At 36.2% G+C, this 11,389-nt stretch overlaps 3 protein-coding genes across 3 annotated transcripts; all 3 read right to left on the bottom strand.

The window, feature by feature from the left end:
* Positions 1 to 61: 61 nt before the first annotated feature.
* PHYBLDRAFT_160672 (hypothetical protein) lies at positions 62 to 1,413 on the bottom strand. Its single transcript, XM_018434226.1, has 4 exons — positions 1,297 to 1,413; positions 1,035 to 1,211; positions 789 to 865; positions 62 to 700 (listed from the first exon to the last, which is right to left on the bottom strand). The coding sequence occupies exons 1-4, from the start codon at positions 1,390 to 1,392 to the stop codon at positions 322 to 324; spliced, it is 729 nt and encodes a 242-aa protein (XP_018284181.1). The 5' UTR covers positions 1,393 to 1,413; the 3' UTR covers positions 62 to 321.
* A 1,399-nt stretch (positions 1,414 to 2,812) lies between these two features.
* Positions 2,813 to 6,833, bottom strand: PHYBLDRAFT_152705 (hypothetical protein; the record flags this gene model as incomplete). Its single annotated transcript, XM_018432976.1, has 7 exons — positions 2,813 to 3,342; positions 3,403 to 3,752; positions 3,874 to 3,936; positions 4,000 to 4,242; positions 4,403 to 4,868; positions 5,736 to 6,118; positions 6,184 to 6,833. 7 exons carry the CDS (start codon positions 6,831 to 6,833, stop codon positions 2,813 to 2,815), a joined length of 2,685 nt encoding a protein of 894 aa, XP_018284180.1.
* A 2,568-nt stretch (positions 6,834 to 9,401) lies between these two features.
* On the bottom strand, positions 9,402 to 10,247 carry PHYBLDRAFT_6306 (hypothetical protein; the record flags this gene model as incomplete). Its single annotated transcript, XM_018441066.1, has 3 exons — positions 9,402 to 9,605; positions 9,810 to 10,061; positions 10,146 to 10,247. Coding segments are annotated over 3 exons (558 nt in total), but the record flags the coding sequence as incomplete, so codon positions are not given.
* Between the last annotated feature and the right edge of the window lie 1,142 nt (positions 10,248 to 11,389).

The following is an 11,389-nucleotide window of genomic DNA, read 5'->3' as shown; positions in this document are numbered from 1 at the left end:
ATAGTTCGACATATAGAAATACTTCTTGTACTTTAAAGCCGTGTATAGAGAACAAGGATTTCATTTAAAGTTGAATTTTATTTTATATTTTTTATATTGCTATTATTATTGTTATATAAAACAATAAGGAAGATCCGATTACATAAAAAAAATAAATTCTTATTGTATTATTGTATAGCTGAGATAGGAATCCATCACCCCACTCTTCTGACCATGCACAATTCACGCCTCCGTACGACCTACAACAAAAATAAATAACTAAATATCTTTTGTTGGTTTTGATCCAAAAACAAATTAAAGGCCGTCAAAGATAAAGATTGTTTATTGTGTTTTCTTTGGCATCTGGCACCATGGCACGTTGTAGAACCCACAGAGTTTGGCTACACTCTTTTGGACGGTCTCAAGTTCATCTAGAGTAACACCCTGGTGGAGTGCACCATACCAGTGGCCTTTGAGCTGGGAAGGCAAGTTCTGGGCCATCAGACAAGCCACAACCACCAGACTTGTGTCTTTGCCGTCCAAGGAACGAGGATCCGACAGGACTGGTCCGTATAAATGATGCAGGGCTGTCTGGGCCAAGTCCGGGTGTCCGGCTTGCATGATGTCTATTACTCTCTGGCTGTGTCTGTCGTAGATCTTGTCAAAGCATTCTCTTCCTCTTCTTCTCTGTTCAACAACATCCTCCCACGAATCCTCTATTCTTTTTTTATTTATTATTAAAATGGGCTGTTGAAGGTGAAGGTGAAAGTGAAAGTTTAAAGCTTGTTTTGTTGTTGTTATTTACTTACCTGGTAGGTTCTGTGGGAAGTCCCAGCTTGACAGTGTCTGGAATGACCTGATTGAGTTCAGAAAGAGCATTGATCACCTATAGATTACAATATGTATTTTGTTTTATACAAAAGAAGATTGTTTGTATTTGTGTGTTAATCAACAACGATCTCTCTCTTTTCTTTTTACCTTTTTTGGTTATCACAATCGCCATTTGATTCTATTACTTATTTATTTATATATATAAATTGTGTGTGTAATATTACCTTTGGATATCCCACAATAGGAAAGCTTTTGAATAGACCCTCTCGTAGTCTCACAACCATCTTTTGCTTTTCTATCTGCTGCTGTTCCGGAAGTGTGGTTTCGACTATGGTCTTTTCAGCCACAGAATAAACTTGACAAACGTGTTTTGGGTGATTCAATGTACTTATCACCACAGCCTATATAATTAATTGGTGTTGTTATTAATAGCTTAGAGTTGACATTTTTTGTTTTTATTTTCTTATTAATCATAAAGATACTTGCTGCCAAAATATACCACAAATCTTGACCTCTAGTCGTTTGCACACCAGCATTCCATACTCCATGTAATTCACCAAGAAGACCGGTTAGTCCTGACATGATTACAATAAAAAAAAAATTCTGTAGAATAGCTAAAGAACCAAAATATCTATTTATCTAGCTATAGCTTATATATTTTGCCTTTTCTTTTTTTTTTTTAAAAAAAAATTGTGTGTTTGTGTAGAGTGGTGTTGACTATTGGGGGGGGGGGAAGCCCAACCCAACCCAACCCAAAATAAAACCCCACAAATATGAAGCTGGATTTTTTATTTTATTTAAATGACCGACTCTTGTATTTTATATATATAAAAGATGTTACATATCTGTCTGTTTGAATATGTGTTTATTTCAAATATCACACTGATAAATGTACGCAAAATATAAGAATAAAAGAATAATAGGTAGCTTTGATACCCAAAGATCCCATTGTAAATTATCCCCAGCGCTTTCATTAGAGCCCTTTAAATTACCTAAAGAATAAAGAAGAATAAAGAAAAGAAAAGCTGTGACATGCCATACTTTTGACCCAACGTTTGGGTACTGAAATGTTTGGATAAGTACAAGATCAAATGTATAAGACTTAATATTTGATTACCAAAAATTATAAGCTTATGGGTAATCCAGAGGTTCTATATCATACGTACGACTGAATTAATTAAAATATCTAGTGTCTATACAAGGATTAGAAAAGCAAGCCACTGCTCAGCATTACTCCTAATGATGATTTATACAAACTACTCTAGAGACAAGTCTTGCCATCTTATTTCATATTGTTCAATTCTATATGACATATGTAATTACTATTATCTTTGATTTAGATTAGGCAAACTGCAATAACTAATACAAAAAAGAAAACCATTGACATTTGGGTACGCAATAAATCCCATGACTTGTCAAACATTTGCAACAACAAAAATATTAAATTAAATTAAATTAAATAAAATAAAATAAATTAAATAGGAGAGAAGGTTGGAAACGGAACTTGGAACGTGGAAGGCAGGAAGGGGAAGGGGAAGGGGAAGTGGGTTAAGATAATTGCCAAATAAAGTAGAATTGTAGCTATATTTTTCCATTTTTGTAATTTTTGTTCCATTCCTGGATATATGCATATTGTATTTAATCATGTGCGGTGGTGTATAAAGGGCTATGAATCAAAGACATCGCTGGTTTTATTTGGAACCAAGAGATCCAAATGATATTGGAACCTTTTCTTCTACAGAATACACCTACCAACTCTATTAATCCTTTGCTTATATTTTTTTTGGATGTATGCCTTGTCAATATTTTTACACCAAATTTTTTCTTTCTAAAGGCTACATGACCTTGATTGTCAATACAATTTGTGTTTCGTCTTTTTCTTTAAATAGAATTTGTACTCGAGTGATTGCTCTTTATAGCCCAAAATGCTGCACTATACATACATATTATACTGTTCTTGGGTGAATGTATATCTTTCTTTCTTTATTTATTTATTTATTTTTCAAGCATCTTCTTTTTCGGGCAAGGTATCCGCTTCTTGTGTATCATCCTCCGAACCTTGGGCTCCAACATCTCTATTGATTGCTGCGTACTTTTCCCTAACCCATTCCTTGAGTCCGATCCGCTCGTCCAGATCATCCGTGCCCTGTTCAAGCGAATCCAGGAAATTTCTTGAGGCCGAACGTGTCTTTCCCACCGTCAGACGTGGCAGGGACCGATCCCAGTTAACATCATGCTGGATCATGTATGCCAAGGCATCAATTCGATCGTTCATCTTTTGGGGGTTCGACACATTTTGATTGACGTCTGCCAGAATAGACTCGTACAGCCGCACCAGATAAGGTGTCTGTCTGATATTCTCCCACAAATAGGAATGGATGATCCGGTCTTGGGTGAACTGGCTCCATTTGCCGGTCAACAAGTGTTGCTGATCTTCCTCAAGTCCGTTGCCAAATGTGAAATCAAAGTCCATCGGAATAGCCATGTACTGTTCTGTCGAGGGTACTCTGTAAAGAGCATAATTATTGCCAGCTATGAATATAATATTAATATTTCTTTCTCTAAATGGCCAAGACTAATAATAGTGCTTACAGTACTGGATACCATCCCAATTTCCTCCAATCCACTCTATTGCGGCCTGGCGAAGGTAAGAGATCATGTCAATCCAAGGCTCCCAGAGCTCAAGAACCTTTTCTGAATCAGGCACAGTCTGCGGATTGTAGTCTCGAATGAACTTCATAAAGCTTATCAAGCTGGCCATTGCATCCGATTGGTCATCAGGCCCATCAATCTTTACATCGTACACCTTGTCATCGTACGCCTCCTCCGTCTCCCCCAAAAATCCCAAATTGGCTGCATAATCTCCCTTGCCCGCATCGCCTTGTACAAATTCTCCCAACGCAACATTAGGATTCCCTTGGTGGAATGTCTCTCGAATAAAACTATGATCACAAATAATAACATAAGTTTTATTCTTTTGGCTATCTTATTTTTGTGTGTGTACAGAAACAAACTGGATACTAAAAGGACAATATTTTATATATATATATATTTATAACTTACGAATCTGATGCCGAATCATCAGCAAGTAGGTAAAGTCCAACAGGCGTGTCATTAATGTAAAATCTAAATGATAGATTATATATATATATATATATATGTATATATATGTATATGAATTCAACTCACCTTACATATGTTCCTTTTGCAGCCGTCACACCCACTGCTTGAAGTAGATCATCATACACCTTTTCTCTCAACATGGTTGGATCAGTAGCTCCTGGACGTAGCTTGAGATCCCATCTACGATACAGTCCTTGGGGTGCAGTATCCACGGGTATCTTGACTCTGTAAGGAACCTTGGACCATTCACGACTCGAATGCCCGCCCATCTTGATTTTAACTTGATCAAATTGTTGAACTGAATCATAACTGATCAACAGAGAAAAGAATTTGTTAATGTTATTGTTTCTGTTTTCTTTAAAGAAGATGACCAAGTACAAGTACAAAATAATAGTGATAGTAATAGTAATTGTCCCTCCCTTTTCACCTCTACCCTCAATAAATAAATAAATATATATGTCCGACTTACTTTATGTATGTCAGTCTTCCGGATACTTTGATCTTCTTTAATTTGTTGGCATGCATTTCTGCAATTTCATCTTCATTGGCTTCAAAGTGCATGGTTGCAATTGTTCCGTCTTCAAATAGCCTAGATGGGGTATTGTTGGGGACCCGTGGCTCATAGAGTGTCGGAAGGCTGTCTAGTCTGAGCAGGTTCCATGGTCGGCCAAACACCTCATTGAATGTCGCGTCGGCATGGATTATTGCCGGCCGTTCGAATTTCTCAAAGTCGATCATGTTTTTGGTTTCTGGGCTGTCTAGGATCACATAGCGATAGTGGGATTCACTTGGGCCTCTTCCTACATAAAGCATCGGAACACCCGGATCTTTGTCTAGGGCATAGATATCCTGTCCAATCGCGACGCCGACCATGTTTCCCAGATTTGCAGAGTCAACTACCACACGGTAGGTGATTTCTTTTGCTGCAAATACACCTATAAAATACCAAAAAAAAAATTATATACAAAGAAGTGATGATTATTGCTTTTGAATTTTTATTCAATATAGATAGATAGATAGATACTTGCCTGCCAAATATACAAGCAAAATAAAAAAGGCTGAAAAGAGTATCATACAGACAAATAAGAGGGTAAAATGGTGGTAATATTTTCAAGTGGTGGTATTGATATATATATATATATGGAATATGTAGTAAAAAGACAAAGAAGAAGAAAGAGAGGCTTATTATAGAAAAGATCGTTTTGTTCGAGAATATCAATTGTGTATTTGTAGCTTTTGTTTGCCATATGTTTAGATTCCAGTTATTAATTTGTTTTTAAATAAAAGAAATATATTTATCTATTTATCATTATCATTATTATGGCTACAATTGAAATATTAATAAGAATTTGAACGTAGAGTATTTCTAATATTGATACCAGATATCAATTTCAACAACACTAATATATATATATATATATGTCCAGTGGTAGTCTTAGTAGCAACTATTGAAAGAAAAGGAATATATTAAAAAGAAATATGACAAATGTCTACAAAGATCAATGCGCAATATAGACTTGATTGAATAATTTTTTTTGCAAGTAAAGAATTGAAGGCAAGGCAAAGTAGTAGGTTAAAGGGGGGGGGAATGCGTATATAATATATATATATATATATATAAAATGTGTGTATTTGAAGAAATGCGGCAATAATATTTAAAGTGTAAAAGATCAATAAAATAAGGAGAAAATATAATGATAAAAACGTCAAGAAATAAAGAAAATGAAAGCAAAAGCAAAAGCAAAAAAAAAATTAAATATACATAGAGAGTTAATCGTCGTCATTGTCATATTTAAGGCAACTAACACTAGTCAACTGAAGAGTCTTCATATCAATTGCTGTCAAATGGCCACCATCTACACATCCAGTATCTACTCCAAACGTGTATTTGTCGATCTGGAGACCTCGGCTAGACGCATGGCCATAAAACACTCGGGTTGGTTGGCTTTGATTCTGCTGAGCAGCATTCCACAGGGTTGCCCAGGGAGTCCCGATTTTGTTGTCTGGAGTTGGTAAGCCATGATCGATATCACGCATGTTCATTACCAGGTAAGGAACCTGGTTGTTGAGGTCAGGAATAGTGGGATCTAGGCCAGCATGAACAACCACTGAATTATTGAGGGATGGGAAACTGAGAATCATTGGGCAGCTAGACAGATAATTGTATTCATCCATTGTCATGTTCCTAAAAAGTAAAACATAATAAACACTCTGGTAACAAGAGCTCCCCCGGTTTTGGATCTTACTTACTTTGCTAGGACAGAGTGGTAATTGCTGAATTTAAGAGGATCGCCAACATTGCCCTCTGGCATGACAGCTTTTGAGGGTGACATTGCACCAGCGCCTTTCTGGAGTTCAAAGGTCTTTAATCGAACCACCTTGTCGTCGTGGTTACCACGCACACACAATGCTCCGATCTCCTTTGCTTTTCGTAGCACTCCAATACTGTCAGGCCCTTTAGAGGTAATGTCTCCGGCGAGAATCAATTGGTCTTGGCTGGTAAGCTCTAGCTTGTCAACCAGTTTGTTGAATTCATTCACACATCCATGCACATCTCCGACCACCAGAATTCTCCCTGTCTTGGATTCCAGTGACTGGGTACCTGCCTCGGGGCCAAGGCGGATAAGATTGGCATAAGGAGATACGGCGTATTGAGATGAAGGGGTATCGTTTGTCTTGTGCTTCCGGGTCACTACCACAGCCACCACAACTACCACAATCACAATCACCAATGCAAGACCACCTGCTATAAGGCGCCACATCAGTTTCTGCTTTCTGGTCTTTTCTTGGTGAGGTACTTGTGATAAATCGTAGTAATCGCCTGGGTCTCGGGGGGTATAATACGCTCCCTGTGATACCATCTCTGGCTGAGCCATGGTCTTGTCCTTGTTGAAATTCATCGAGCAAACGAAGAAAAAGAAGAAGAAGAGATGTTGCACAAAAAAGGGAAAAAAGAAAAAGGTCTATAAGCACCTTTTTTTTTTTTTTGTGTCCGTCGAACCCAGGGATTTTCTATTGCACAGATTTGTGACTGCTGTATGACAAACGTATTTGGAGGCGCTTGCTTGCTTTTTTTTTTTTTTTTACTACTCCTGATGTCGATATTTGAGGCCGTGAAATGACTAGAGCTGTACTTGTATTTTGACCTGAAGAAAATCACAGTTTAAAACTTGGCGTATGAAATAAATTCAGCTTTGTAATGCGGTTTGTTATACACAAAGTGGTGTCTCGGTTATATTCTTGAACAATTATCCAGAATTTGCTGGTAATTATATTTCTTTAACAATTAGACTTATCTTTTATAGATTTAGATACCAAAGTAGTCGTACAACATTTTTCTTTCTTTAAATAAATATATATATATATATAAGAGTACCAAAGCAGAAACTAGAAATTTGTCATAATTCTGAGCTTATTTTATAATGTGGGTTTCCGAATATATATATATATTATATACATGAAAAACTGTACTGCGGTTATTCTTTCAATTTTAACCTTTGGCCACCACGTTTGATTTAGATGTCGTCTCAGCCACGCAATAAACTATTTAACGTATTAAAGGACATATGTATATAAGAGTGACCTTATTCGAATTATACGGTACCGAAAAATCAAGATATTAATAATAATAATATATACATATATGTATGTATGTGGGTGTGTTGTCTAAAAGTCATCTACAATTTAGCAAAGTTGTTGTAGAATTTGGACCGACTTAAAAACACACCCAAGGTTTGATCCCTCACCTTGGAAAGCATATTTGAAATAACTGCTTTTAACTACGCTATAAAATAACATTATCATGTACATCTACATCTACATTTATTCCTGAAGGGGGTTGCACTTATAATGTATACACAGAGCCCTTGCTAATAAAGATAAAATAAAGGTAAAGGCTACACAGCATCCCTTGTCTTACCCCTGTGAGCACTGATACTCATATACTTAATAAGTGTGTTAATGATGCTCTATGTATCATAACCTTAACAAAAGAAAGAGGAAGAATATGTGCATGCTATCTGAGATATTGAGATGTATATTAAACCCATAAAACACCACAGTTCATGGATACCAGCAAGATGTAAAAGAGGAATAAGAAGAAAAAAAAAAGTCACAAAAAAATCTAGAGTCTCCAAATGTCCAGAAGTATGATAATCATTATGACAAAGTAATTATCAGACATTGTCTAGCAAAACGTTATTTACAAAAGGCCAATAGAAATGCATACACTTCTTTATATATATAAAAGAAGATAATTCCTAGCCATATTAATGACCCAAGAAGTTGATCTTCTGTGACAATACGACAATAAAACATCAGAACTATTATTCATACTACTTTTATTTGTGTTTCTGCAAAAGAAAGAAAGAAAGAAAGGGTTCGCAGAGTGCTTGGTAAATTGATAAAAGACTACCAACGTTTGGGTTTTCGGTCAGATGGGATGTAAAATAAAGGTGATATTAAGGAGAAAGTCTTTCAATATAAACTTTCCCATAATTTCAAAAAGGCATTGATTTCTAGACTCATAATACAAGTGTTCTCGAGTATGTATTTTGAAATGGACATAAAAACTCTTGATTTTTTTTTTGCTCAGCAAATAAAATAAAAAAATATCATTGGCTAATAAAATTTATATACTTTTCAAAAAACGGATTTTTATTTGATAGATTCAACTCAATTTAGATAGCAGACAACCAAACTTTTTTTTTTGTTTTTTTTTGGATTAAACGAATATTTTATGAAAATTCGTTTTGTCTATTAATCATTAAGTTATAATAAAGGATGTATTTTACTGTAAGCCAAGCAAGTGTCCATATAGTATTGATCAGCAGTAAGTAACAGTGGCAATAACAATAACAATAGCAATAGAAATAGAAATGAAGACGTATTATGCATTGATCAACAGGATAAAGAATTTATGCCTATACATGTAAACAAATAAGCATCTATTGACTGCGCGCACGCTTGAGTAAAATTAAGCATTAGATTCTCGAAATACAATAATACTTCCTTGATTATAGAATAACAACTGCACTAAGAGTATTAGAGTTACGACAAGTTATTGATTCTGTCTTAATACAGGCAAAATATGCGCCTCAAATATATACAACTTTTTTTTTTTTTTTTTTAAAAAAAAGAATACTTTTATTAATAGGAAAGAAGTATTTATTAAGTTGATATTTTTTTTTTGCATAATTTCAAAGAGAACAAAAGAGATAAAGAGAGTAAAGAATCGAGTTATAAAGAAGTTAATTTGAAAGTCTAGAGTAAGGTGACTGATCGACTGACTTGGATATGTCAAAGGGAGAAATATTCACATCCATCGGGTCCTCGACAGTGCACAGACTCTCTTCAGCAATGACCGGCATGGTGCTGTTCTCTTCACTAGTGATTACTCTAGGCGTCTGCTCGTTGACTTGGGTGTCTCGTTTCCGTAAGGCCTCAAGCACATCACTGACCTCAACAGCCACACTGGATTCCAGATCGTAGTAGCCGCGACAGATAGGACACGCAAATGCAGGATAATTTTGAACAATTATTGGACGGATACACCGATAATGATACACATGAGAGCATGGCGAAACAAATAAGGCTTGTAAGGGTGCAATGGCATAGAGACATATACAGCATTCTTGGATATTATCAGAGTCACTTTGTGAAGGTATTGTTTGCTGGTGAGCTTGAATTCTTTGGGCAAGGGATTGTGTTTGAAGTGTGGCTGATGGAACTACACTATCGAGTGATTGTTGATAGCTAGCATTCGGATCAATAACTGTGGCTTCTCGAGTAAGACAAGATGTATCAGACAGAAAGCCCTCCTGTTCAGTGGTCATTGGTTGTCCTTGATCACTCGTCGATATTACTGGGTTAGTGACGATAAGTCTCTGTTGAAGTTGCTCAAATGCGTCAAGATTGTATTGGCTTATTGGTGCCGTAGAAGGTGGATTGATTTCGACACGCATCTTAACCGCACGATACATTGGTTCCACCCCCTCTTGAAAGTCCATCCCTAGCTGCACTATGTCACCGTTGGACACCTCATGTGCATTGCTCCGCGTCCCAGGCGTACCAATCCGGACATGATTCAGATATGTTCCGCTCGATGAATTCATGTCACTTATAAACACCTAAAAAATAATAATTTATTAGTTATAATAGAATGTGTATGTAAATATATATTTATTTTCAATGCTATCTCTATGAAAATATACCTTGCTATTCTCTGTCCACATCTGAGCATGAGCGCGGCTAACGACCTTGCTTTTGAAAGATACGCCATGAGATATGTTGGCTCTATCACTAAATCTTCCAATCGGATAGGTAAACCCTGGCTCCAAAACCCTTTCTACCACATTAAATACAAAACACGGACCAGCAGTGTTTACGTTCGGGACTAGTTTAATAGTGACAGGTAAACCAGAATGGCTTGTCAGGGACTGTTGTTCGTGAGCTTGCGGTTCAGTATCATGTATGTGCGTAGGCGGATGGGATGCAGACCGAGTTAGTTGAGAGTCTGAAGGATTATTCGAAGAACCACGACGGGAGGACCGGATAAAATTAGTAAGACCGCGCGGCAAAAGTGTAGGTGAATGGGCTGGCGAATTCGTAGAAAAACTACGTAAGCGTCTAATAGGCATTTTGTGGCTACAAAGATATTCTGTTTATTGACGTTTATCTTGGTTCAGTAAAAGATATGAAAGTAAAAAGAGAAAAGTAGGAAGAAAATAATGAAAAAAAAAAAACAATCATCAAATATAAAGCGAATGAATGGCTTGACTTGTACTGGTAGCTGGTGCTGAAGCTAAGCGAACTTTCAAATGTGATGTATATTCAGTGATATATATATATATACTAATCATGTTTCAATGCCAATTGCTTATTGTTGGTTTCGTCATAAGATACATTTAGCCAATCAAAGCAGCAGCAGAAATCTGCATAGAGCACTATCAAGCAAGACTAGCTTAATCAATATTCCTTTATTTATTTTTTCATCTACATCTTTGCTTGGACCATAATGCCCTTTTGGCTAATAATGGATTGAGTTTTGGCTTAACAATCTTTGTTGATTGACCATTTGGATTCTTTAACACGCATGGCTATTTGTTTATTTGCTTCTTTATTTATTTATGCATTTATTTATTTATTGGTTTGTTATATTGGGACATTTGCATGAAACTTGCTGGCTTGTATGATTTTAAAAGATTTTGCAATATACACGTTAATAGATGAAAGGGTAATTATAAAATAAAGGAACATATCCTTCTATACACTAGAATCTTCTTTTTCCTGGGCCAGTCTATCTTCTTCAGCCTTCTTATCCTCCTCAACCTTCTTCAAGTAGTTGGCAGTGGCCTTCTCTTGGAGATGTGCAGGCGTCTTTTCAGGTGTGAGGTTAAAAATCCGCTGGCAGAGGGATCTAAATAGGAGATTAACCCAAGAATAAGTTATTATATAT

This window comes from Phycomyces blakesleeanus (genome assembly GCF_001638985.1).
Source record: "Phycomyces blakesleeanus NRRL 1555(-) unplaced genomic scaffold PHYBLscaffold_38, whole genome shotgun sequence".
NCBI lineage: Eukaryota > Fungi > Mucoromycota > Mucoromycetes > Mucorales > Phycomycetaceae > Phycomyces > Phycomyces blakesleeanus.
The sequence above is the reverse complement of the archived record's forward strand: the minus strand, read 5'-3'. Positions and strand labels throughout refer to the sequence as shown.

What these genes read in the sequence shown, in the direction of transcription:
- PHYBLDRAFT_160672 (XM_018434226.1), bottom strand. Translation starts at nt 1,392, where the DNA reads ATGTCAGGACTAACCGGTCTTCTTGGTGAATTACATGGAGTATGGAAT. An exon ending in ATTTGTGGTATATTTTGGCA is followed by an intron (nt 1,212 to 1,296) that starts GCAAGTATCTTT and finishes TTAATTATATAG; the next exon opens with GCTGTGGTGATAAGTACATT. An exon ending in CTTCCCACAGAACCTACCAG is followed by an intron (nt 701 to 788) that starts GTAAGTAAATAA and finishes AAATAAAAAAAG; the next exon opens with AATAGAGGATTCGTGGGAGG.